The 27,033-nt window shown below is 36.3% G+C and overlaps 2 protein-coding genes across 2 annotated transcripts; one reads left to right on the forward strand and one right to left on the reverse strand.

Moving 5' to 3' along the window:
* LOC129576507 (kelch-like protein 7) lies at positions 1 to 1,148 on the reverse strand. The gene is made up of 4 exons (XM_055461710.1): positions 738 to 1,148; positions 520 to 665; positions 192 to 451; positions 1 to 26 (listed from the first exon to the last, which is right to left on the reverse strand). The coding sequence occupies exons 1-3, from the start codon at positions 966 to 968 to the stop codon at positions 259 to 261; spliced, it is 570 nt and encodes a 189-aa protein (XP_055317685.1). The 5' UTR covers positions 969 to 1,148; the 3' UTR covers positions 1 to 26; positions 192 to 258.
* Positions 1,149 to 8,731: 7,583 nt separating this feature from the next.
* Positions 8,732 to 27,020, forward strand: LOC129576510 (pancreatic triacylglycerol lipase-like). Its single transcript, XM_055461720.1, has 8 exons — positions 8,732 to 9,388; positions 20,409 to 20,570; positions 23,532 to 23,893; positions 24,044 to 24,275; positions 24,390 to 24,671; positions 24,792 to 25,016; positions 25,149 to 25,479; positions 25,611 to 27,020. The coding sequence occupies exons 2-8, from the start codon at positions 20,423 to 20,425 to the stop codon at positions 25,714 to 25,716; spliced, it is 1,686 nt and encodes a 561-aa protein (XP_055317695.1). The 5' UTR covers positions 8,732 to 9,388; positions 20,409 to 20,422; the 3' UTR covers positions 25,717 to 27,020.
* Positions 27,021 to 27,033: the final 13 nt, after the last annotated feature.

Below are 27,033 nucleotides of genomic sequence, written 5' to 3' on the forward strand. Positions count from 1 at the left end.
TTCCTATTATAGTTGGTTATATTATTCTAAAATTGGAAAATGAGAATAAGAAAATTCAAGAAAAATCATTTTATGTTTCATTTGCTATGCAATTACGAACCAAATGGTGAACAATCATTGACTCTAGTCTACATATCAACAAAAAACTAAATGGAAAATGTAATTCATTTCCTTTACTCAATTCAACTCACCCTTTTGCAGGTTGTGTGAAGCGACTCGAATTTATATTAAGTTCATTGTAATTCCATCCATATTCCATCAGACTTGGTTCATAAAATTCTTAACAGCCTCGGTCATATTTTTTACGTGATGCATTTTTGCTATGTCCAATAATTCATCAGCATTTTCGGCGTTTATATTAGTAATGCGCTGGTTGAGTTTTTCATGATGCAAAATTTCTTTCAAAAGATCCCAAGACAACTTTTTCTCTGATTCTAGTTCTGAATAATGACTAAAAAATGATACGAATGAATAGTTTTGCGAATATTGCAACATATGTATAATTCATTTCATATTTACTCCAAAATGTAATCGATTGATGCGGACTTCAATAGCTTAGCATTCGTGATGTGTTCAGTCAAAGTCAGGCAATCGAAGACGTTTTCAGTTCCTATACGTTCCACAATAAATTTCTGTGCTTTTTCGAAGAGTCGAGCGACCTCGTACTAGAATAAGAAATTGATAAAATTACTACGTTATTCCATTTTTTACAATTATTTTGATTCAAATTTCCATACCTCATCTGATATCTTGAGCAAATCCTCGACATTTTCGGTTGAAATTTTCACTTTGAATGAGTACATGTATTTAACCATTTCACTAACAATTTCATAATTATATCCCGACTGCTCATCAAATTTTATTTTGAAATATGGGAAATCGTTTAAAATTAATTTGTGGGTAGGTATTGTTCTATCTCTAACGATGATTTTGCAGTCAGTTGATTCTCCAGCTAGAAGCCTTTCCATCCGTTTTTCCCATGATTCTTGTTTAGCTCGTTTTTAAGGGGGGGGGACAGAGAATCTTCTGTTGAAGGATAGTTGAATGCAATTCGTGATAGTGCCGACATTATATTTAAGAAACACCAATTGATCGAAAAGACCGTTTTTTTTTTAAACAAACTATTTGCGTCTAATTTTTTTCTCACTATAAATGTCATTGTTGTGTCACATCCCGTGTGAAAAAAAAATGACTGACTGACTATAACTTCAGTTGACTTTAGTTGATTGAATTTATATTTTTGTTCTAAGAAAATCACTTGGTCCCAAATGAAGCAACTTAGATTGACTTGTAACTTCAAATGATTTCAGTTAACTATGATAGACTTACACTACACTTTGTACTGAAATGTCAATCAAAGTAAGTCATTTTTGTCCCAAATTAGTTAACTGACTGCTCAGTTACTATTTTTTCACACGGGATCAGTGTGAAATTATCCACTCTGTTTGCTAAGCGAATATTTCAAAATCTATATTTCGGTTAAAACTTTCAAAATTCTACATACAAATTGGAGTGAATTTCATGTATTCGATCGAAAATCCAAACAGCAATTTATATCCAATCATCACATCATATTCACATGATTCTATCGTTTTGAAACAGAATAAATTCTTCATTCGAAAACTCTCTAAATCAAGCTCCTTTGAATCATTTTGATATCATTTGAATAAAGTATCGAACGCCATCTCTTGAGAGGTATGCGAACGAATTGTTTATTGTATTCCAATTATGAAAAACATCAAGAACCGATTGTATAAAACATAATTGTGGAGGGCTGAGTACAATTCCGAAAATATAAGTAAACAAAACAACAAAAACAAAACGGAGCAATGGTGTGGTTTGCTGGGTGTAATTGGTGTCATAAAAAGATTTATGGCTATCAAAATATATGGAAACCATGGTGTTCGATGTGCCCAAATGGGAGTGTTAAAAAAAATCTATGATACAAAAAAAGAAAAATAACACCCATCCAAAACACCAAAATGCAATTATTGTAAATGTAAATGCAATTATTGTATTGATTTTGAAATGATCGGGACGACCAATTTTAAGAGGGGGGAGAGTTAAGATCGATGACAATATTATATGAAGATATTGATCATTTGAATTGTATTTCATCATCATTTCGTTAATATAAAAATCAATCATTTGATAAATATTAAACTGTTTATAAAATTGTATTTCAACATCCAATTCAATCATTTAAATTATATTTCAACATTCAAATCAAAAAATATATACAAAAAAAGTAACCCAGTAAAAATAAATGTAAAAAAAAAGTTTTCTGCACCAGAAATTACTGTACTATTTTCAATATTCTAATCAATATTTCAATATTTCGATCAATATCTCAATTTTAAATATTTCAATTAATATTTCAATTCAATATTGATAAGAATAATTTAAACTTGACCTATAAATATGATTGTACTGTACACGATTGAACACCAGTCTTAGTTTATCATTAGAACCAATAAAGTGTTTGAATTCACTAAAGCTCTTTTGTTTACTAAAACTCATCATTATAGAAACATACTGTTTCTTAACTCGGGCAGCTGCAAAAACACAACTCAGCTAAATACACACAATATATTGATTTTCTGTCTGTCGTGTTTTGTGTGTTTTTTTTTCCTTCTTTTGCATATTTGTAAACATAAACATATGTGTGTGCACTGAGAGAGCACATTTGTTATCTAATCGAACTAATTTAAAACATTGCACAAAATTTAAATATAAGCCAGTGTTCATGTGTTTGTGTGTGTGTGTGCGAGCTCGCGACAGAAGAGAGAAAAAAAACGCGATATATACGCTACTTAGAAAAATTGGGTTATCATTCTTACTGCGATTATGCGATTTGGTATGATTATATCATCTGAATATGTTTTTTTTTGTCTCTTGTTTGTTTATACATCTAATATGGGCGTATTTTACGGTATTTAGGTTCCAATTCCTATTTCGTCAAAGAAGAGAAGAAAAAAAAACAACACACACACACACACATATTCGTAGAGAGTGAGAGACAGAAGAGATATTTCGATTCAGTTCATTTCACTTTCAAAATCAGCTGGTGCTCGAAAATGGAATGCAGAAAATGGCTTGGTTGAGTTTGACATGAAGATGACCGATATTGACTGTGGTGGCATCGGCGGCAAAGTACACAGTGAACGGTTTTTTTTTGGATCGAGTAACCTTGACATCGCTAATATTTTTTTTTATTTCGTTCATTGGTTTTGATTTACGAGACACATTAGCGGTCAAAATAAGATGCGTACAGATTATGCTTTGCTTAAAATTATGCGCATGATAACAACATTTGATAGAGTGACAAACAAACCGATGGAAAACGATTGATTTTATGTTGATATAAATTCCGTGGTGGCTCAATATTCGGTCGCAATTGATCGAATGATGAAAATGTAACGAATATGCAGGCAGGTGCGCTTGTGTTGGGGATTGAAATAAATCACACCGTCATAATTATGCGACTCGAATGTCAAACATTTTTTTATTGAGTTCTAACTCTAACACCTTTTTTTTTGTTCGGTTGCGGTTAGTTACTGCTGCTGGTGCAGTGCGTGCGTGTGCCGATGTTGATTGCACAAATGGCGGACAGCTTAGTAATTATAACGGTGATTAAGAAGCGAAACGAAATGCGCTTAGAATATCAAATTGAGTTCGTAGTCAAATTGTGCGAAAATCATTCAATTAAAACTGACAAATTGAACGAATTGATGTAAGCATCAACTTAATTTCACACTGCTTGGGCAGCAGCAACAGCAATTAAGAAAAGGCCGCTAGTTGCCGACAGTCTGTTAAATGTAATGACAGTAATTATGACTAGTATAGAATTCGATTAATTCGATGCTCAGGCATCCACGATTAAAATATATCATTCTGCGTAAATGCGAATTTGCATTTGTGTATCGGAATGACGATGGCAAAAATGAATACGATAAATTGTCTGATACAATTATTTTCATTTCATTTCGTATGCGTTCCTCGTCTGAGAGTCTTTTGTTCGCGTCTTGGCAATTGCATCGGTGTTGTGCTGCAATCAATCGATCGCTGTTGTTGTCGTCGTCGTCATCACTAAATGCGTCATCATATTTATGCGTTTATTTTTATCTTCATCGATCGATCGATTGCGCGCACGCGCTTCCCCAATAGGCTTTACTTGGGTTGTGCGTTCGTCATAAAATTCGAAATTTATTTTGATCACTTCTTGCATCGATCGTTCATATTCAATGCGCAAATATTCCATTTTTGAATTAATTGTGTGAACAAGGGGAAGAAGATACAGGGAAGAAGATATCGATTTAAATGCCAATCGCTGTAAGAATATTTAAAAAGTATTTCTTGCGTCGATTCCATTGCAAGTATTGGACATTGTGTCTAAGTCACATTGGACCAAAAATTTTAATGACGTTTTTTCTTTTCGAAAATCTTTTATACGAAAAATAAAAATAAAATTACCGTGAAACCCAACATTTAAATGCAATTTTAGCACGGTAATGGATTGTATGGTTGGCATCCAGATGTCTTGATTCGGTCAAATTTACCGTATTCACTTATTTATTTTTTTTCGTCATGAGCGAGCACATACAATTCAACTTTCACTGTGTATACACAAAAATTGTGTTTATTTTCTTTTTCTTCTCTTTTTTTTTCATACACATAAATACGTTTCTGAGTGTGCACACTTTTCGTATGTGGAAAAATCCATTTGAATACACGTTGACGAGATAATAAGTACAAAATGCAATATATATCTGTGGCACACACAGCGCCACACAGAGAAAGAGATTGGTTGACTCTTGGATCGGTGGAGATTTCGCAGTGGTATACATGTACAAATTGGTTAGCGGAAAAAGTGAGAGAGAACTGTGTGGAAAGAGTTATGTTATGCTTTGGGCCTCGATGTCGTATGCTGACACGTATAATTTCAGAAAAGAAAGAAAGAAAGAAAAGAAGAAGAAGAAGAAGAAGAAAAAGACAGACAGAAAAAAAAATTATGTTAACATTGTGTCGCCGGTTCAGATGGAAGCCTACCGAATGGCCGGAATGGCCAATAGATTGGTGACATCGTTTGCAATGCAATCCACACACATACACACACACAAATTTTACTGCTTCGTCATGATAGAAACGGGTGCTTTGGGTTTCGATGTTGTGTTGCTGCTGTTGTTTGTCAACAAAAACAAAAATTATATCATCTTTTAACGGTTGCACTGTTTGTATTAAAAATAGGTCTCACTCTCTTCATTTAGATAATCAGAATCGAACTAAACCAAAAATAAAAGCAAACGCTTGCATATTCAGATTAAATATGCGCTTTGTGTTGGATCGAAGCAAGTCTGGGCGATACGCACACACACATATGTAAGACGTATAATCTAAGCATAGACATTGCGGAAGGCATTCCGCTCTCAGTCAAGCTGTTTTGTTATTATAAATAGATCGGTTTGGGCTATATTAATCAAGTCAAAGTCAAGCCAATGGCGAAAAAAAAATGCAAGACATTTTCTATTGAAATCGATTTACTATTTTTGATTGATAGGACACACCGATGGATGATTTGTTTTGTGTTGTTAAGTCGATGGGTGTTCGGTGGTCGTTGTTGTTGTTGTTTTTTCCTCGTTGGATGATAATGGAACATACGGTTGACATTGTTGTTCATCTTGAAGATTACCAATCTGAATGATTCTCTTATCTAATGGTCATATTCGGTGTTAATTTATGCAAAAACGAACAATTTTCATAGACGAACGAAATTAATGAGCAATCCAAATGCAAAATCACTCGAATGTTACGATGAAAACAAAACCAACAAAAAAAAAACGCACACACAACAGAAACCAACGAAAAGAAACAAAAACAAAGCATAACAAACATACAAACACACATCGGGAGTGCAGAAGAAAAAACAATGTCAATGAAATTGGCTTAAATCCATTTAAAGCCGCGCTCATGAGCACACACACACACACACATGCAGAGTATAACCATCGCTCAATGGTAATATATTCGCGATTCATCACGTACGATTACCACAAGACATCAAATGACACATTAAACGAACGCAATCTTTTGATCAATAAATAAAACGGTACCAGATGAAAACAGTAAGCAATGTGTGCGCACGCACTTCATGAACAATTCATTGCATGTGCGCTCACTGCGCTATGCGCGCTAACAGCAACAAATTCCGAGTAGAGGGAAAAAAGTTAGCCATGTGCAAGTCTTAAACCTTCATATGTACAATTTGGATGAATGAAGCGTCTTCAAATGATTGGTTCATGTTCTAATTTAAATGTTTTAGTGATTCTGCTGTGTGTGTGGCCAGTTTTTTTTTTCTACCATTTTGATGGAAATAAAAATCAAGTGCGCCCGTTTGAAGTAGAGCGATCACGTTGCACGTTGACATTGTCACTCTGTTGTTGTTTTTTTTTTTTTGGATTGAAATTACTTTTTTTCTGCTTTTTGATTGTTGCGTTTGATTCGATGTTTATAAATTAGTGGTTATCGTGAGAACCCATCGCCTGAATATGTGTTTATTGAGCTTCTGCTTTTCGGTTGGTCTCTATTTTTGGCCAATGGCAAATGATTAGCAAACCCAAATGATTTATGGGAGGCAAATCAATTGAAACGAACAAAAATGAATGAAATACTGGTAAATTAACGCAGAATATGTGCTTGATGTAATTTGAGATTTTAATCGGCAATAAAAAAAAGCAGCAGCAGCAGCAACAACAACAATCACAACAACTCCAATAGCAATACGAGTGGCAATGGTCTCGTTGCTCGCGGAAGAAATCAATTGCTGGTTATGACTCGACCGTAATAACAACCAATAAACATAATATATATAATGAAAAAATCACGCTCAGATTGGTTGATTGCACGATCTTCGCTGTCCATCGAGAGAAGACAGAGAGAGAGAGAGATAGAAAACAAGAGTAAGAGAGATAACTAGAAGTAGGGCGTCGTGTATGCGATCTTGATGCATTTATGTAGAGCGAACCGATTCGAGAATTTGACAGAATTCCATTGAAATCGCCGAAACAAAGACACAAAAAAAGACTCGAAAAAACCATTTTGAATGTATCGAAACATTGGATAATTTGGAAACGAATGTGATGTAAGTGATAAGTGGCGCTCAGATTTTAATGCATACCAATTTGATATCAATGGAATGCGACATTCCTTTTTTTTCGGTTAGACGGGAATGATACGGTTATACTATCCCGTTGAGATATGTGCTATCCATTGACGCTGACCATACCGTTCAATACATGCATCCAACATATATACACACACACATGTGAATGTAGAGTGTATGCGTCTCATTGAAAATATGCAAAACTTTTTACCAGCCGTACACAACAATCACCGATCGATCGACTGAACGAATGAGCGACCTATAGTCATGAGCTCGATCGCGAGTGCACGCGCGCTCAACAACAGCACGACGTAGAAAGGCCAGCACGGACACACATTCGTACAAACGCATTTACAAGCTAAGAAACATAATCAAACGGAATGCATACCCATACACATGGCTACATCCATTTTTTTTTTCATTTCTCTGTGCGCTTTTGGCTTATTTACTTTGATTTTGTTTGTTGTTTGTAGTTCGTTGTTTTTGTATGCCTTTCTCCTTCTACACGACTATGTATCCGAATCGACGCTGATCACTTCGGATAAGCCACTTATTCGAAGCTTTAAGCGAGCAACGCTATTGTATTGCTCATCATTCATCATGGTGGATGAACGCATTTCCAATGCGTTCTGTACACAAAAGACACATGCAAAAGCTTTCATTAACACTGACTGGTGTCAAGAGTCTCAATACTCAATGGTTTTGCAGTTTATCTCAGCGTTGCATGCCAATTGTGGCGACATCAAAATACTGAAAATTCGGAAAGTGGACACTTCTCTTTCCGCATATTTACCTACCTGATTGATCCAAAGGTTGTGATAGCTTCAAATGAAATTAATGTATTGTTTGACATTTTATGTTGAATGTGACACAGAGCCGATTGTTATCTGTCTACCCATTAACAGCATATAAAATGTAGATTAAATTGCGTGATAGTTGAAAATGACTTTCAAAAAACGAACGAAAAAAAATCTACGATACAGCCATTGTCATTTTGTGGCCGTGCACGAAAGTGTTAATCATTCCAAAAGCTGTTGTATATTTTGAGATACCGTGTGTATGTTCAAAGAAGCTGAAATGGTCGACACTTTAGCGATGAAATGAAATGACGGCAGCAAGTGTGCTGCTGCTGTGCTGTTGCGATGGTGCCTTCGAATTTATGAGAAATATATACATGTAAAAGCATTGTCATAGCGAATTCGATCGAATGTTCATAGTCATCATTGTCTGGGCTTACAAGTTTTGATCGGTATATTTAGATCGCGCATGTATATGTGTTTGGGTTTGCACACGGGGCACGAGTAAGCGTGCGTAAGCTGGCGCGATGCGATCGAGCGGATTTTTTCCGAATTCGGTGTGTTTGCGGGTTGAGAGTGTATATGTATGGTCGGCGCGGTATGTGTGTGTGTGTGTGTGTGTTTCATGTCTTCAGTTGTTAACACTTTGATACATTGGAAACATAGATTTGGATCGTGTACCTGTTGCCGACGCCGCACCGCCATCGTGGTTGTTGTTGTCGATTGTCGTGTGCCGTTTGTCGTGTATATATCGTTGTTTATACAATTTTCTGTGTTTAGTCCTTGCAAGGTTGTTACGCTAATCGCACGCAAGAAATTACCACACCACCGCCATACATCATTTCGCTCTCTATCTACGCTTTTAATTCCACGGCTTCATTCAAAATAAGAGCATATTTCTATATACACGAACAAACATTTTTTATCAACAATATTCGGCTGTTTTTTTTTTTGTCTGCCTCTCTTTCGGATTTAATTAATTCAGTGATTCATCGAAATAATCGATCGGCATCAAGTTTAAAACCGAAAGAAAACGTTATGTTTCCGCGAATTTCGTAACACTTCAACATCGAATGAGTAACTGATAACAACTAAAAATACAACAAAAAAACATCAACTGTCGGTGTCGCGAATTAAAAAAGAAACAAACTGATAAAAAGCTATACACAACTCGGGTTGATTGTAAAAACATATTATTTTTTTTCTACGTAAATTTATATCAATTTTTGGTGAATTTTTGTGCTCTTATCGCATTAAGAATTTGTAATATATATAGTACGGACTAAAGAAACGCAGAAAAGTTTAACTCGTTTTTTATTATCAAAATAAACGCACGTTTAAAAAGTGAAATCTATTTTGTCGCCGCGATCATTCAAACAAGTGGCATTGTTTGCAACAATATTTGTTATGTTAAATCCATTGAAATAAAAAGGTGTGATCTCTCTTTCTTCTTATTTTAAATAACATTTATTTTATTTATTTTTACTTAAAAAAAATTTCTTTTCAACAAAACGAAAAGTGTGATTTGATTGAAAAATGAATGAACGGTTTTAGTTCTAAGTTTTGTGTGATTTGTTTTTGAGATCGCTGAAAATGAAATTTGAATCGGAATTGTTAATACTGTTGTTGCCGTTGTTGTCGCGGTATTTCAGTGTTTTCCGGTTGAAAGTTGATCTTCTTGACTTTTTCCGTGGCTTAACTTTTTCGCTCGGTTTTTTCTGTTTTTTTTCTTCTTCTTCTTCTTCTTTTTCTTCTTTTTCTGCTTTACAATACGAAAAAAACAAAAACTTAACCGTAAAACATTCATCGGTTACAACATACATAGCAAATTGGAATGTTTGATAAATGGTCGAAAGAAAAGAAACTAAAATATTGAAAAGAAATGAACAAAAAATTAGACCTTTTTGCCTCTTGGGCACGCACTCATTCATTTCCTTCGAACCCTCGACCGAGAAATTTCGTTTCGTTTGCATTTGGTTCGTTTGCGTATTTTTTTTCTTTCTTCAATTCATTCACATCATCAGTTCACCTCCACCTCCTTCTTCGTTCCAGAATTGTGAATTAAAAATTGGAAAAGTATGTGGAAAATGTTTGCACAATCATCGCGCATATATTGATACCAATAAGTGCATACAATTGGTTTCGAATATTGTCTCGGTATTGGTAAAGTTTTAATTGTCTGCCGCTGCCATCGCCGCCGCCGTCATCGTCGACATCGTACTTGTTGTTATTGTAATATCAATATTATTATTGTATTTTATTTTTATTTTCCAATATTATTTTCGTCCAAAAGAAGTTGAGCACGGTGAATTCAAACGAAAAAGAAAGGTATACGACGATCTTTTTTCGCGTTGCTTCGCTTGTAAATAGCTGCGTTTGTTTTATACGCTTTTTGTATATTCAAATATGTGCTTTCCGCAGATTGCACACAAGTATTCACGGCGTGCGCGTGCGCCCAGCAGGCGAATGCCAGCATAATTTCAAGTGAAGAAAAAAGAAACACACACAATACACATACACCAAGCGAAATGTGAAGAAAAAAAAAGCACCCGAAAAAAAAATAACGATCATCGCATGGCGAACACACAGTCTCAACAAAATCATGTGGCCAACGCCGATCATATGTTTGCGCAGCTTTTTTTTCTCTACATCTCGCTCTCACTCTTTCTCGAGAAAAAAAAAATGGTTAAATATTTATGTATTGTTGAATTCGTCATATTTCAATTTTGGCTTTGAACTCATTGCATCTCTTTTTGTTGCCCAATTTTCGTTTTTTTTTTGTCTCTCGCATTTCGGCTTACGGTCGTTTGTGTACGGTTTTCGTTGGATATCGTGTAAGTTTTAGCCGATTTCACATGTCGAACGCGTAATCATCGAAAACCGTCAAATCGTAAAATGGATTTGTATATGAATGAGAGAGACAATCAAAACGGCCAAATGTTTACGGCCGTTATAGCCAATCAAATTGGTTAACTGGTCACACATAGTCTTCAGCATCAATCGCGTTACGATGAACATTTTCGTTTGATAAATAACATTGTTAGAACCGGTTGATGAAATCCGTTCAGAATGTGTACCATTGATCCTTAACCTTTGGCTACAAACATCTCGTGCTCTGCACATTTCGTCATCGACATCGATACACGCACGAATTCAACAACTTATATGCATATATTCAAAGAAAACGAAAAACTCGAACGCTATTCGAAAGTATCAATAGCTCACGTACATCAAGTACAAACACCATTTCTATCGACACATCGCCGATGCAGCGGTGGTGGCTATTGAAATGCCATCGATACGCACTAGTATCGAAAATTGCTCGTTGGCACGCATTATTGATATTATTGATTGATTGGAATCGAAAAATTAAATCGATAAACATGATCACCGGCCATATGCACAGTGCACACAAGCTCCGAACCATTTAGTTTGAACGCACCACCGAAAAAGGAAATGATAGAGGCTTAATAATGTACAACATAATTTTCGGTGTAGTTTGAATCGAAAAACGATTTTGTACAAATCGCTATAATTGAATTATTTGCCATAAAAGAAAGCAACGAAGCTGATGAAAGAAATTGGCTGAACACACAAAAGAAACAAAACAACACACACAAATACTAAACGTAATCACAATTACACCTCGAACAATATCAAAACTTGAACCGTTTGTACATACATTGGGTTTTGTATTTTAATAAAAATGTCTTGACTAAATGGCATCGGGAGAGCGTGTGAGCGCAAATTCAATCGCATAGTGAAATGCAGAAGCAATTTTATTGTGGTGTTAATAGCCGTCATTAAGCAAAAAATGTTCGTTGTGGGGCTATTAAATCGTTTTGTTATGAACCTCCATTTCCATTCCATTACGATGCAATTTGGTCGGATTTTGGGATTAATTTCGGGGAAGTGAGCATGAACGAAAAATTTGCGTTTCAATGCATCGAGTCAAATAATCTCTTTTATGTATGTGTGTGTGTCGAATGTTCATGGAAATTTTTTCATGTTGTTTGCTCTTTTTCTTGGTTTGGCATACCATTGTCATAATTGAATCTATTAATAATTGTATGCTGGCGAATTGGCCTTATCAAAATATAATTTGTTTTTTGTTTTTTATTTATTTTGGTTTTCATTTCGGTGAGCGAGATTTCGTTTGGGTCGTGTTTGTGTGTACGCATATAAAGCGCAAACACGGTCGTCGTAAATCAATTCAGGTGCCCATATAAATATAGATATGTGTATATTGTGGAACCATTTTGTTGGGAAATACCATTAATTATTTTATAAATAGCATTATGGTTGGTGCACGTTACGAAAATTCGGCATAATTCGACATAAACGAGTGTCTGTACATATTATCATCATGATTACGGTACTATTAAAGATGATTTCCATATTTACATTATATATTTTTAAAGCGGAAATACTAGTCCGTAAACCGATTTTACGGCAAATTATTCGAAATTTTTGGCATCGATTGATTGTTTACTGTGGGAATTGTCTCGCTATGCGACAAATACCGTTTGAAAAAAAAAATTGTTCGAAATCAAGAGGTGCAATCAACAGACCTTTGACTAAAAAAACACTCCAAAATGGAGAGATAAACAGAAACATAGTTAAAAAAATGCACGTGTAACTCAAACGTATGCATGATGCATTCCAATGCAGACAATGGCCAATAAAAACAGCCGCACGACGCCCGAGTAGAATATACACGTGAGTTGAAAAAAAATAACAGTCAAAAGTCCACCGGGAGATTAAATAGAGAGAGAAAAAAAACAGCAGCAGCAGCAGCAGAACCGTTATGAAACCGAAAAAAGCCAACAAATGTGTTAGTTTCCCTTTTGGTTGTTTGGTTTTTCGTTTGTATTTGTTTTTTTATTTCTCTCTCATTGAATAAATCACTGATAGTTATGCCGGTTGAGGCGGCCAGTAACAACGTCGTTCGACTACCATTACTGTTATCGGAATATTTTATCGTAAATATTGTGTGTCAACCAAAACGAGAGCCCAGAGACTACGACAAATGTACTGAATTATTATGCTATTTAACTGGCTTCTATCGGGAAATTTAATATAACAGAAATTATGTTCACTCTCGACGACAGCAAGAGATAAGAGCACAAGCAGCTGCTGCTGCTGCAGCATACCGTCATGTGTATGTGTGTGCACCATGGCCCGCGATCTTTGGTAAACATCATGTGATCCATAGATATGTTTCTTTCTGCTCGGCTGTTTTGCGTTTATTTTCTTTTTTTCTTTTCAAAGCCTCACTTTAGCATTTTGTAATTTAAGAAAGAAAGAAAGCTTCGAACTGCTTTGAGAAAATAAAAATCACACAAGAAGAAAACTGAAAATGATGTTTAATAAGAAGAAGAAGAAGAAGAAATAAACCATCAAATGGTAACAAAACAGCATTTGTATGTCTCTCTTACTGTGTGTGAGTGATGCAATACAATTGCCGCATTATATTAGATAATCGTCATTATTGACGTATTCGATTGACATTAGATTATGGCTTTTTGTGTAATTTCGATCAAAAGAAAATATTTTGATAATAATGATATCAGCGTCTCACATGTTAATATGGAAATAACGTCTGTGGTCGGTCGCGGTTCAATCACAATCATCGCTTTTTTTTGCGCGCAGAGATACGTCTAAACTGTGATAATATTGCTATTTAAATTCAAATTATTCAAATTTACCCTATGATTATACATTATTTATGCTTTGACTGTGCATGTCTCATCAGTCGGCTCAGTTTTACCGATACAATTTCCCAAGTTTAATTGTGAGTGATATTATTCTGGTTTTTTTTGGTCTGATTTGCGCTTCTTTGATCGAGTGCACATTTGACATGTTTTTGGTTTGGGTAACGTAACGTGTTATCGATATAGAAAAACGGCAAAATAATTAGCATACATTCCATTCACTTTCTGGGAACACTGTTTAATGGCGGCTAAACGTTTTCAATTACACGAAATTGATCTGTGTGTGAATTGTCATTTGCTGAAGTGAGCAAGAGTCTGTGTGTGTGTGTGTGTGTGTGTGTGTGTGTGTGTGTGTGTGTGTGATCAGAGTAGTGCAACGGCCCTTTGAGACGCATCGAACTCCAGAATGGAATGGCATTTTTCTCAATGATGAACTACTTTAAACGAATTTGGTAAATTTCCTTCGATTTTTGCATTGCACACCGAATTGCGCGCAGCTTTTGCATCACCACATTTTGCTCTGTTCGATTTGATGCTGATGTGTGTGCGCGCCACAGCGAATCGAATATCTCCCGCCACTGTTCAAAAACGATGGCGTGCGTGTACACACATTTGTTTGTTATTTTTTTTTTCATCACTTCTCTTCTGCATTGCGTTTTCATCTCTTTCACTCGATTGATGTGTACACATTATTTGGTTTTGTTGTATTTTCTCTTTGCAGCCTCTGAACTTCTGGGCAACATAGTCGGCGCGAGCTCGTTGTAGTTCTCAGGCCCCAGGCAACAACAGCAACAACATACATACACTACACAAATTCCAATGTCCATACACATAGAGCTATTTACTACTCGTTTATCTTGTTTTTATTTGGTTTCGTCCAAATGAAAAATGCGTGCGCAAACACGCATAACACTTTTCGGTGCAATTGCAATGCTTATTGATTAGTGATCGAAAGAGGCGCGCGCACAAACACTCGCTCGCCACACTTACTTAAGCTAGCTCTCAATTGCGTTGGATCTCTTAAGCACGCTGTGGCGAATGACCATTGTGATGTTGGTGCTGCTGCTGTTGCTGCGGTTGCATTGAATGCGCACGACAAAGTCTGGGAAAAAAATGGAAAATAATTTCTTCTAGAATTATCGACTAGTTAATAAGCATGATCGGCGGTGTGGCGATTGTATGCGCTAAGCAAAATTGATTTACAGCATACAAACACACGGCGCGAGGAAGAGAGAGAGTGCGATAGAGCGAATGCAAGTGCATTAATGTGTTTGCACTTTACGTGCAGTGACATTAAAAATTGATAAACCGGTCGAAATGAAACACAGGCGAAATATACGTATACATAGACTATGGCCGCCAATGACTGTAATCTGTTTTTTTTTATCTCGCAGAACAATTGATCTCAAATGTGTCCATCTTGTGTGTGAGTTCGGCTCAATGACTTGAACCGCAGTCAATTGCAACAGAAGAGAAAAAAGACTGACCAAATTATTTCAATGCAACACGATTTTTCAGCCTTTTTTTCTCTCTCTGTATTGCTCATTCTTCAGATAGCTCTATCATTGAACAACAACTGAAATAAAAAAAATTGGCTATTTAGCAATTTTATATTGTAACGATAAAAAACAAATTTCGTTTCTGTTAATTTTGTTTTTGTTTCGTGCACAGTGTGCACTGCACACTATACCGTGCATTGCATAAGCCGTAAAATTTATTATCAAATCGACGAATATTTAAGTTTAATGCAATTTTGCAAAAACATTGAACATCACTCAGTTCGTACAAAATGATGTTTGGGCACACACAACGTCAATGTTCCATTAAATTATGTGATTTTTTCTAATTTGAACATATCGATGGAAATTTGAAAAAGACGACGTGAAAAAATTCCAAACGAAACGCAAAAATTACAACCAAAACCAAAACTGAACGAAGAAAAAAAAAACAGTATACAATGTTTGATTCGGGCCACTAGCTTAGGCAATTCAGTTGTTGTACTTGTGCCAAACACAACACCCGATAGCGCATATCGATTCATTGCACGTGTACGAGAGAGCATTGGTGCGCGTGGATGGCGCATTGTTTGCGCGCATTTCAATCGATCGATCGAATCAACGAATTAAACTCAGAGAAAAGAGAGAAAAAAAAATGCTTCAACTGAAATATTTATGGTTTGTTTCTATTTTTTACGGTGATTTCTAGAATTTTCTGTGTCTTTTTATGGTGCGCTTGGATGTTGCAATAATCACAACGGTTTATTTTTATTATTTGACGCTGAAGATTAAGCACTTTTTGCTAAGCACGCCGTAGATTATTGCGCCAGCGTACGTTGTCACATGTGCGAGCGCACACACATACACAGTACCAGCCAGCCCAGCATATGCACAGAAAGAGAACATACTGATGGCAACAGCCCAATCGGTGGCAAAGCATTCGACGAGCACGAACAATGGTTGCAATTTTGAAATGCAACCATTTCTATTGGTTGGCAATCGCATGGAATTGAAAATTGAACGATACGTGTGTCTGTTTGTCGCGCACACGCTGCGCGACCACTCGTTGTCGATGAACCGTTTTTTTTTTCTATACCAATTTCGCAATGAGACCAAATTCTCTCGGTTCACTTCAGTTCAATTGGCAGATTCTGTGTGCACGCATTTTTTCCCCCTTGATCATTCCATAAATGAGCCCATTTCAAAGCGCCAAAACAACGACGCAATCATGAATGTCACACTTTTTGTGACTGCCTGCCCGACATCATTTTAAAATCAAGCATTTCTCGCTTTTCTGGCTTACTTTACTAATTCTATTGCCTCTCACTACTGCCTGGCCGTTTCGTTGCCACCGTTTTGGTTGGCTATGATTGCTGCTACTTTTCTCAATAACGAACAACAACAAAAAAACGCCACCATCCATCTACGGAAATTGGAGCCATTGTGTATCAAGTGGCATATGGATGCGAGAATTGAAGAGCAAACAAATTAAACAAAACAACGAAAAATTCACATGACGTGAAATAATCTCGTAACGTTCAATGATGTCTTTAGATTTTGATCTGACTTTGAGATACACGTACACCGCAGCAAGGTGAATGAAAGAACGAGATGACGATGTTGACGTTGATGACGACGATGACGACGAAGGAAAAAACAGTGTAATTCGCTGCTTGAGGTGTTACAATTAGCTCAATTGCGTACGCTGATTGAGTCGTTGAAACGATTGCATGATTCCATTCTGGTTCTCTGTGCTCGCACTATGGCATTTAATTTTGCGCTTGATCGAGGCAAATCATTAGCCAAAAAACACAAATGAATGGAAATAATAGAAGATCGAGACCGAATTTAAATCGTGTAAATTTAATGATCAGAACCGGTAGGTTTTGTTAGCAACTCACGCATTCGACATTATATCGTTTTGATGGAGCCAATTTTCTACACGATGTCGTCTTCTATCGCACGCAAATACAATTCACCTGCAAGAGAAGCGACTGAATGGCGGTTTTATGCCACAATGAATTTCCGGTTTCAGGACAAAATTGACAAAACAAAAAGCGAGGGAGAGAGAGAGAGAAGCAGCAGAAGTCATTTTTAAACTCAGTGATTTTTTTTAGTTCGATTGGACCATGTAACTGAAACCAAGTATGGCTGGGTAGTGATCACACTTTTCGCTGTTAAACTCAACGACTTCCTCGTCTGGAGCATGGACCGAGAAAAGTGGCTTCGTGTGCGCTTATTTCCACCAATTTTCACACATTCGTTCGGTTAATAACGACGATGACTTTGGCTTTGAAGCGCCATCACAAAACTCGGAAGTTTCCGGATTGTTTTTGTGTGTCAATTGTTTGTCCCTTTTGTACAGAAATACGGCTGTGGCGACGATCACGATTTTCGGATCTTTATCTTGCTGGTTGATCCGGAAAAAAGTGAACACACAACAACCGAAAGTTTGGCATCGCAAAACAGCAGACAATTTCATAACGGCGAATGCCGTTTACCATATCGCCATTTTTCGATATTTGAAATGTCACGTGTGTGTGTGTGTGTGCAGTGTATGTGATGCATCTGCTTTTCAATTCAATTTTGGGTTGATCGCTTCGATAACCCGCTGCATAATCTTTCGACCTATTCTCTGCAGCCAGTTTCTTGGTAAAAGTTGTCGATACTGCTATGCTCCTACTGCAATACTGCTGCTGGCATATTCAAAGTGGGACAAACTATAAAATTAGACAGCAAGAAAAAATGTTCCGTAATCTCAAAAGACGATTACGATTTCAAGCGAGAGAGAGAGATGGAGGCAAGAAAAAAAATAATAATATTTATAAAGCAACAACAGACGATCGACGAAAAAAAAAACTTTCTAAATATTTTACCACAATGTTTTCATCTTGTGCGTGATAATTTCGCTTAATGGCCATTCAGCGAACAATCGCACAAGAATAAAAGCAGAAATTATTACGTGTTAGTGTCATATTCTGTGCGCATTTATTTTTCTTTCGAATTTGTTGTATTTACTATGATTACATTGCATTAATTTAATCCATTTCGTTTCTCCTCTTCCTCTCTTTCTACTCTCTGCCGTTTTAATGTGCGTTTGTCTGTGTGGCTCGCGCGCGCGCACAGCGGTAGAAAATAAAATCGAAAAATTTCTTCGCTTTCGGCCGATTTTTTCTTTTTTTTTGTTTTGGTGTTTTTTTTTGGTTCTCGTGCATGAAATGTCAAAAACCCGAAAATAAAATACCTGATTCCGTTCACAACATGAAATCCGAAACGGATAAATGCGTAATATTAACACCTTCGTTCGGCATTTTCGCAGGTAGATCAACAAATCAAAGAGAAGAAAACAAAAGCAACAACGAAAGAAAGAAAAAACCGTATCAACAAATCGTTTTCCCTCTCGCTACCTGGCCAATGAGTAACGGTAAATGCTTTGCAAACCAAATAAAAGTAACGTTTTTCATAAATTTCATTTTTTTTTCTCTTCAAATGTGTGCGCGCGCACATCGCACACACGCTCTCATTGCCTTCGTTTTTATTTCTTCTTTTCATTTGCTGTTGCTGTTGTGAATGCTTCATCAACGGGGGTCATTAAAGAAATTTTTCTTGTTTTGTTTACATTTTCATTTAATTTGTTGTCATCGAATGAGTGTGTGTGTGTGAGCTTTGCCGGTTTCATTTGTGTACAATCATTATTACGTCGGTTTTATTATATTGTACACACATTTTTTTTTTTAAGTTTTAGCTCGCATAATGTCACGCATGTTCGCCGCCGATATGGTCAAATAGCGCACGCGTATGCGCCAGCGAACGATGCGATATCAACAGTAAACAACAGAAGAAAAAAACATATCGTCGAGTAATATGAAAACCATTAAAGTAAAACAATTGCAGAGAAAATGACAAGCAAAAGATCATTTCAAACGGAAGTCGAGTGAAAATTAAATCGCATTGTCTTCTACACTGAAATGGCGCAATAAAGCCGAACTGTGTGCGCCATCACTCAAAAATAAAACACATTTCACATTACATTAAGTATCATGACCGGCGATGACGACGTTTTTCCGGATTGCTCGAGTAATGCGAGATCCAAATGGAGCGGTTGTCAAGTGATTTCAAAGAAAAAAGAGAAACAGTACTGATCGTATTGTCAGTCATGAGCGAAAAAGAAACAAATTTTGCGTGTAGTTCGGCAAAGTGATAGCGAGAATCACTTCATAATGACAGCACGTACACATCCTTTGCATAATATGCGCAGTTTGTCGTTTCCATTTTCGGTTGGTGTGACCAACTCTTTTGTGTCTTTGTACTCTGGAACTCTTCTATTTTTACTTTTTGATTTTTAATTAACTATTTACTGTTTGCGATGCTATTGAACGATGAAATCATTTTTTCCATTGATAAACGCTTCAATAAGCACTAGAAACGGCTTCTATATCCAGTAGAAACATCAGTATGATACTTGACTTACATATTTATTTGAAGTTGTTTGTTCGTTTCTGTTCAATTGATAGCCGGTGACTGGCATTTGAATATTCTAATGCTAATTTCAAATTTCAAGTGGTCGATACATACAGCTCGAATATGGAAAACATAGCTTTATAATGACAACATATCCAAATTTACATATTAAACTCATCGGCTTTTGTTGTAAAAAAAACTGCACATTTTACTGAGGATTGTAAAGAAGACTTTATTATCGTTTATTTTATTGGCATCAATTGAACGCGTGCCAAAAACCATGATGCATGCAAGTGTAAGAGCGTCGGAACCAATTTACGAGCGATATTTTGCATGTTTTTGTGACTCGAGTTTTTGAAATGCGATCAATGACTTTCATAATAAATACATACATGCATAAAGAAGAGATGAAAAAAAAGCTAAAAAGAAAAATGTGTGTTCGGCAATTGGCATCGCACGAATCGAACGGTCAAGGTATGAACGCCGTATCATTTCTCATTTTTCACTTTCTGGACGTTTCTGCGCGCGATTGCAAATTATGTGGAAATCGCAAATATACGCAGCACGACAGCAACAGAGATTCCCTTGATTCAATTCAAGAATGTTCGTTTGAATTCGTATGAATGATTTGTGTCCGCGAAACGAAAGAGAGAGAGAGAGAGAGAGAGAGAGAGAGAGACTCAATTTTTATTTCAGTCTCTTATTTTCTCGATTTTTCTTTTTTGGCTGTTTTGCTTCATTTTTTAACGAAAAAACCGAAAAAAAATTGTGTTTATTTCAGACGCAGTCTTGACGATGACATTTAATGCTGGTCTAGTTGTATGTTACTGCTTAGTCGGTTTGGCGCAGTTTGTGCGCGCTGGACCGATAGATGCGGCATTGAATTGGGCTCGCGCTGACAAACTACCGATTGAAATTGACGTCAATCTACCGTGGCTACCATGTAAGTTTTGATTTAGTTTGTGTTGTTTTTTTTCTTCTTTCTCTTCTTGGCTTTGGCTTTGGTTTTTCTTTCAATAACAATCTGTTTCATATTTGTTGAGATTTTGCGTTTTTTTCTCTGCTTCTTATTCATCATTCACTGTGCATATATTCACAGTTTTTTGTTGTTGTATTTTTATTACTACGACAAAAATTTCGTAATTTCAACTTGATGGAGGACTGTGAGTGCACACAATTTCGAAAAACTATTAAAATATAATTCATTGTGCTTTATAATTTTATTCACTCTCTTGCCTCTCTGAACTTGTGTGCAATTCACATGCATTGACGTGTGTGTATACATTCAGATCGTGCATCGAAAGTGTGTATGCTATTTTTATTTATCATTTTCTTCATTATGGATTTTGTTTTTTGTGTTTTTCGTCGTCGGTTTCTACTGTTTCCAATGAAAAACACTGAAAAATGTCACACACTGCGAGATAGCTACTGCTACTAAGCAACTAGTTGACATTGTTCTCATTTCCGAATCAATATATTGCGTTAGCATGTACGGTTTTTTTCGTGTGTTCGGTGTGCATTGGCTATGGTGTGTCTAATAGTTGCAGATTTATTACATTAACCCAAAAAACGAAAATTTATTCTGCACTTTTGTGTGCAGCTGAGAAATTCACAATTAATGGTCGCGACCCGAAGACGAATTTAGCATTACCAATGATGGTTATTCAACCAAATGACTCTAAATTGATGGCCCGAAGAGAGCGATCAATTGAGAAAAAAACAACATCCAATTGATTGCTAAATTCTGACGATGAGTTCCGTGAAAAATGTACAATTGAAAATTCTAATTGGAAAATGATTGGAAATAGCACTCAATTTTTATTACAACGTTGCCTAAACAACATTCTAATCGTTATTCAATTTTAACGTTTGAATGAGATGTGAAAAAAAGGCTTGGCTAATTTGCTATTGCTTCGCTTCAGTTGAACAGAGCCAGAAATAAGCACTGAGAAACAGCAAAAGTATCAAGTGGATAAGTAAGTGGCGGCGGTTCGGGTCAATCACCCGATTGAAGAAAAAAATAATCATAAATAATGTGTCAAGTTTCACTCTGATATAGATTCGATAGTCACGCATTTTTTTCACACCGTTTTCGATACTTCAGGCCTTACGACTCCTACTTTGGCAGCAACTCTAACGAGTCACAACACTGCTGACAAACCTGATTTCATTTTCAACCGGGCGACTATTTTCCGATGTCGTTTTTACTGCCGAGGCATGTATTCGAAAACTCACCGAAATAAAACTGCCAATAAATCATCCCAATAAAATCAGCATCACGAGATCCATTTTACTATCAAAAAAATTATTTGAAAAAAAAATAGAGAAATTGGAATAGAGAGAGATAGAGCCAGAATGAATACATATTTGACTCGTAAATAGAGAAAAAAGGCGGCAAACATTCGTTAGCCATCATTCTTCATACATACGCTTCAGGTATAGATAGAGAGGGAAATGTTTGGACCATTTAATTTTCGTCGTTAAATTCCATCTATTTGAATCACGTGAAATCATCGTCGCGTTCGATAATAGTACCATCAAGGGCGCTACATTATTAAATATCACCATTTAATAACAAAAAAAAATCTCTCGCCATTTATTGGCTATTATCTGTTGCGCCAAGATGCGAAAACACACAACCTTGATTTTTGGCTCGTGCAAATTGCAAATAATAAAACGGAAACCTCAACAATTTGTCGCTCGACGTTTTCCAATTGTCTGTTTGTTTTGTTTGTGCAGACACAGCCTTTATTTAAATCATTTTGCTAATTATTTTCCAATTAAAAAAAGTGTAGACATTGACCTTGCGTCGGGTGGCAAACAGGGTGTTGTCGCAAATATTCATCGACACATTTCAAAATCGACAGCAAAATTGTTAACGATTATTGTTAGAGAGAAATTCAAGCGATAAACACATGCACCCACCGATTATGTAATCAAACGTTTAAGGCCGTTCTAAATCTCTATTGAACTTCGTTGTCATTTTATTGAACGAGAGTAAAAACCGAAACAAACCGACTCGTACATAAAATATTCAAATCATTTCAAATGCCATTTTTACGTGATAAATTATCGTAAAAATCATGCTAAAATTTCGAAACGGCGGGTCATAATCTTGAGCTACAAATTCATTTTAACTCAAACTTGACTTTGTTCGCTTGTGACATTTCTCCCGAAAATAAATGAATGCAAGAGAAAAGCGAAATGAGCGAAACAAAAACAGAAAACTTCATGGCTTCAGTGTGCAGACGGATAAAAAGAGAGAAAACATTATCAGCTGAAGTTGAAGTATGCATTAAAATGCAGTATGAAAAGGTCGAACGGTGATAAGCATTATTTAAATATACCGCCCGAAATACCACCGGGTCCAGAGTCAATGTCGTTTTAAATCAAGGTTAAAGTACACATCAAAGAGACAGCCGTTATGAATGCACCATACACACCAAAGAACTCGTATTATTTCTCGTTTTTTCATTATCAGAGTACTTTTCGGGCTCAATGTAACCGTAACTTGAACTAGAATTTCAGTTTCTGGCATAATATGGTCCTTCAAAGTCGAATGCGTAAGAATTTTATCAATAATGCCCCGAAAGGAATCCAACAATTGCATTAAAATTGTTGTGCCTGTTGTAATAGAACACTTTAAATAATGTACATGCACGCATATTAAATGAGAACAGGTATTTTAAATGTTAATGCTTTTTTCTTTCGATAAATATATTCTTGCACTTGATGTTCATGTTTCTGTTGCGCTGCTCGGCTCTTACACTTTTCAACCATTTTTCATACACGCAATTTTCTGTACGGTTCCCGTCTCTGATCTTGTGTCTGTATGTTTTGTTTTTTTTCTTCTCTTTTCTTTTTTTCTTCTTTGGATTTTTTCCTTCCTCGTGTGTGTGTGTAGTCGAGAACGAGACCAGATGTTACGGTGAAATTGGATGTTTGAATATTACCCGCGAATGGTACCATTTAATCCATCGTCCTTTTAACGTATTTCCATTGCCGCGCAGTGTCATTAACACCCGATTCATTTTGTACACGGAGAAAAATCCAATTGAAGGCCAACTTCTTGTTGCCGATGAAAAAGACGCGATTAAAAAGACCAATTTCAATCCGAAATGGTTAACCAAGTTTATCATTCATGGTTTTATCGATACGCCACTGTCAAATTGGGTGTCTGAATTGCGCGATGAACTGATTATGCGTAAGAACTTGAACGTGATTGTCGTTGATTGGGCTGGCGGCTCGTTACCATTGTACACACAGGTAAGAAGCCAAGCATATTGTACTATATTTTATTGTTGTTGTTGCTGTTGCTGGTGTTGGTTGTCGCGGTGTTTCATTTCATTTGGCACAATTTTACGTGACTGCAATTAATTAAATGCGCATTTGACATTCAATCAAATATGATTTTAGGCCACGGCAAACACACGATTGGTTGGCTTAGAGATAGCGTATTTGATTAAAAAATTGCAACAAGACCATGATTTACGGCCAGAGGATGTGCATCTGATAGGGCATTCATTGGGGGCACACACAGCAGCCTATGCAGCTGAACGCATACCAGGCATTGGACGAATTACCGGTTTAGATCCCGCTGAGCCGTACTTCCAAGGAATGGGACCAAATGTCAGACTTGACCCATCAGGTAACTTTTCATTTTCATTGTCGTTCAATGTCTCTCTTGTTTTTTTTTTATATTTTATATTCAAAGGTTAAAACCCAATGAGCTAAATTTAAACTGTTTTTTCTGTCCAACTAGATGCCACATTTGTTGATGTTATCCACACCGACGCAAGAAGTTTCTTTTTACTGGAAATACCGGGCTATGGAATGTCACAGGCTTGCGGTCATATCGATTTTTATCCGAATAACGGCAAAGAACAGCCCGGCTGTGCACTGTCACAAGAAGGCGGAACACTAATACCATTGACCCTCATCAAAGACGGTATCGAAGAAGCGTCACGCGTACTTTTGGCATGTAACCATGTCAGAGCAATCAAATTGTTTATTGACAGCATAAATGGAAAATGCCCCTATGTTGGTATGTGGACTTGACAATTATTTTGGGAGATTGTTTTCTTCTTCAAATTCACATTAATTTGAAATGCAAACGAAGAAAAAACAAACTAAACATGAAAATTAATCGAAACATTTAATTCAGCGCATCGATGCCCATCGTATCAACACTTTTTGCTTGGCCGCTGCTTCAAATGTAATACAGGAAATTGCGCAATTATGGGCTATCATGCAACACTACCAAAGATTCAGTCATTTAATTCATCCGAAAATGAGGTCGTACCATCCGAGCGCAACGATCAACCGGAAAATGTTTCCGTTGCACCGGGTAAATACTTCCTGGCTACCGGGAAGGAATATCCATTTTGTCGTAAGTTTTAACTCATTTTTTTTCCTTTGATTTTTTTTTTCTGCATTGTGGACTTTTTGCATAAGCAATAGATTGGTTGCTAGCTTATTTTTGGGGATATGAGTGACTGATATTTATGTTCATATTCAATAGAGCGTCACTATCGGTTCACAATTGAATTGGCCAAACCGCGACAGGCTGAACGATGGGTGCAAGGCTATATGACCGCATCAATTTATTCGGATCGAGGAGCATTGCGTAGCATTGACTTGACCAAAGGAACCGCACGCCTGGAGCATGGATCCAAATATCAAATTGTTATCCCGAATCCGCATGATTTGGGTGACAACATTCGCAAAGTCGAATTGAATTGGACACATGAGATGAACGTATTGGAGCCACGTTCACTGTGTCTATTCTGGTGTAACGATCATTTGTATGTGAAATCGATTGTAGTCGAAACAATGCAGATGCCATCTAGAGAGTAAGTTTTTTTTATTTGTTGACTATCTCTATATATTTAGTGTCTTGTTTTCGCTTCGTGCATTGAATTTAAATTTTGTGACTTTGTTTTTTTTTGCTTATATTTTTTTCCGTTTCGTTTATGTCTTCTAGAAAGCGAAACACGGAATTTTCGCATAAATTATGTGCACCGAAGCGCGAGTATGCTGATATCGCGAATCGTGGATCGTCCATTTTTTACGATGATTGCAAATTGTGATCCCATCATAAAAAACAAATGAACACAGATATACGCACACATTCACGCGACACATACGTTGAACAGGCCATGGCGTAGCACTGATTACTTCCCTTTATTTCGTTGGTCAAATGGAACTTTGTATGCATTTAAAACATAATTCCACAAATCACATACATGATTCATGCAAAACAAAACACAAAAAAAAACGCACACCCACACATGTTTTCGCACAAATTCGCTGAGATTTCATCGATGATCGATGGCAATGGACGACAGTGAAATGCTTTCAGCGTCAACTATCAACGAGTTTTTTTTATTAGCTATAATATATCTATTTTGCGCAAGACATTTGCTCAATCAACTTGGAATTTAAGTGAGAGAAATTTTTGTAACAAAAATTTATTTCTTCATCTTTTTTTTTTAGAAAAAAAAACTACATTATCCGCAATTAGAAATTTTACGCAATTTTCTAATGGTCTTATTCTTTAAAATGGTTTTAATTTCTTTTTTTGTTTTGTTTAAGCATTATTTAGTTTTTGTAAGCGAAGCTTTTAATTATATATGTATGAGATGTGTAGTACTTTTTTTGTATGAAGAAAGAGAAAATTAGTGTATAGGTTTTTAATTTGTCCTCTACATTCATGTGGTTCATTGTATACTGTTGTTAGTCTCTTCTCTCCCTCTCTCCCTCTCTCCCTCTCTATGTCTGCCTTCTGAGACGTAGCACTACCCTAAGCTTTCCAAACAACATCGAAATGAAATATTTTCATCATTATATGGATTTAGAAATAGCAAGCGGTCATTATTTTGTAAATCATATTTACCCACTGGTTGTAGTATGCTCCTCTGGTAAATGATCAGATTTTTTCAATTTTCCCTGTGAGACAACAATACAAAATTTTGAAGAAGAACATTAACATAATACCACAAAGTTGATCCATTGACCGCAACAATAGCTGCCACGCAGCTAACAAAATACAACGAATTACAAAACATCGAAAAGTAGAATGTGAACGTATCTGTTGAGATGAGGCGCTCAAGCCGGAGCCAAGGAAAAGAATGTGTCCATCAAAATCGAAACGTGTGAATTAAATTTCGAGAATGACAAATGATGCCTGAACAGCACTTGAGTGTTAACAACGTGTTAGGTTGAATATTCGAAATTTAAATCATTCGATTGATTGAATGGGTAAAATGCGAAAATATAACAAAATTTGTGATAATTTTTTTTCTTTTTTTTTTACATTTAGTCTTAATTTGTTAAGGAGTCCGATAAACTTGTATGAAACGTGAAGAAATAAAATAGGAAAAATAAAAAAAAACGTTTTCTTTTAA

Source organism: Sitodiplosis mosellana, unplaced genomic scaffold (genome assembly GCF_009176505.1).
Source record: "Sitodiplosis mosellana isolate CC-2019 unplaced genomic scaffold, AAFC_SMos_1.0 Smas_scaffold_6191, whole genome shotgun sequence".
Lineage (NCBI taxonomy): Eukaryota > Metazoa > Arthropoda > Insecta > Diptera > Cecidomyiidae > Sitodiplosis > Sitodiplosis mosellana.

Coding starts and splice junctions, on each gene's coding strand:
- LOC129576507 (XM_055461710.1), bottom strand. CDS start 968: ATGGAAAGGCTTCTAGCTGGAGAATCAACTGACTGCAAAATCATCGTT. Junction 666..737: donor TGCTCAAGATATCAGATGAG/GTATGGAAATTT, acceptor TTCTTATTCTAG/TACGAGGTCGCTCGACTCTT. Junction 452..519: donor TCAATCGATTACATTTTGGA/GTAAATATGAAA, acceptor ATCATTTTTTAG/TCATTATTCAGAACTAGAAT.
- LOC129576510 (XM_055461720.1), top strand. CDS start 20,423: ATGACATTTAATGCTGGTCTAGTTGTATGTTACTGCTTAGTCGGTTTG. Junction 20,571..23,531: donor CAATCTACCGTGGCTACCAT/GTAAGTTTTGAT, acceptor GTGTGTGTGTAG/TCGAGAACGAGACCAGATGT. Junction 24,672..24,791: donor TGGAAAATGCCCCTATGTTG/GTATGTGGACTT, acceptor CATTTAATTCAG/CGCATCGATGCCCATCGTAT.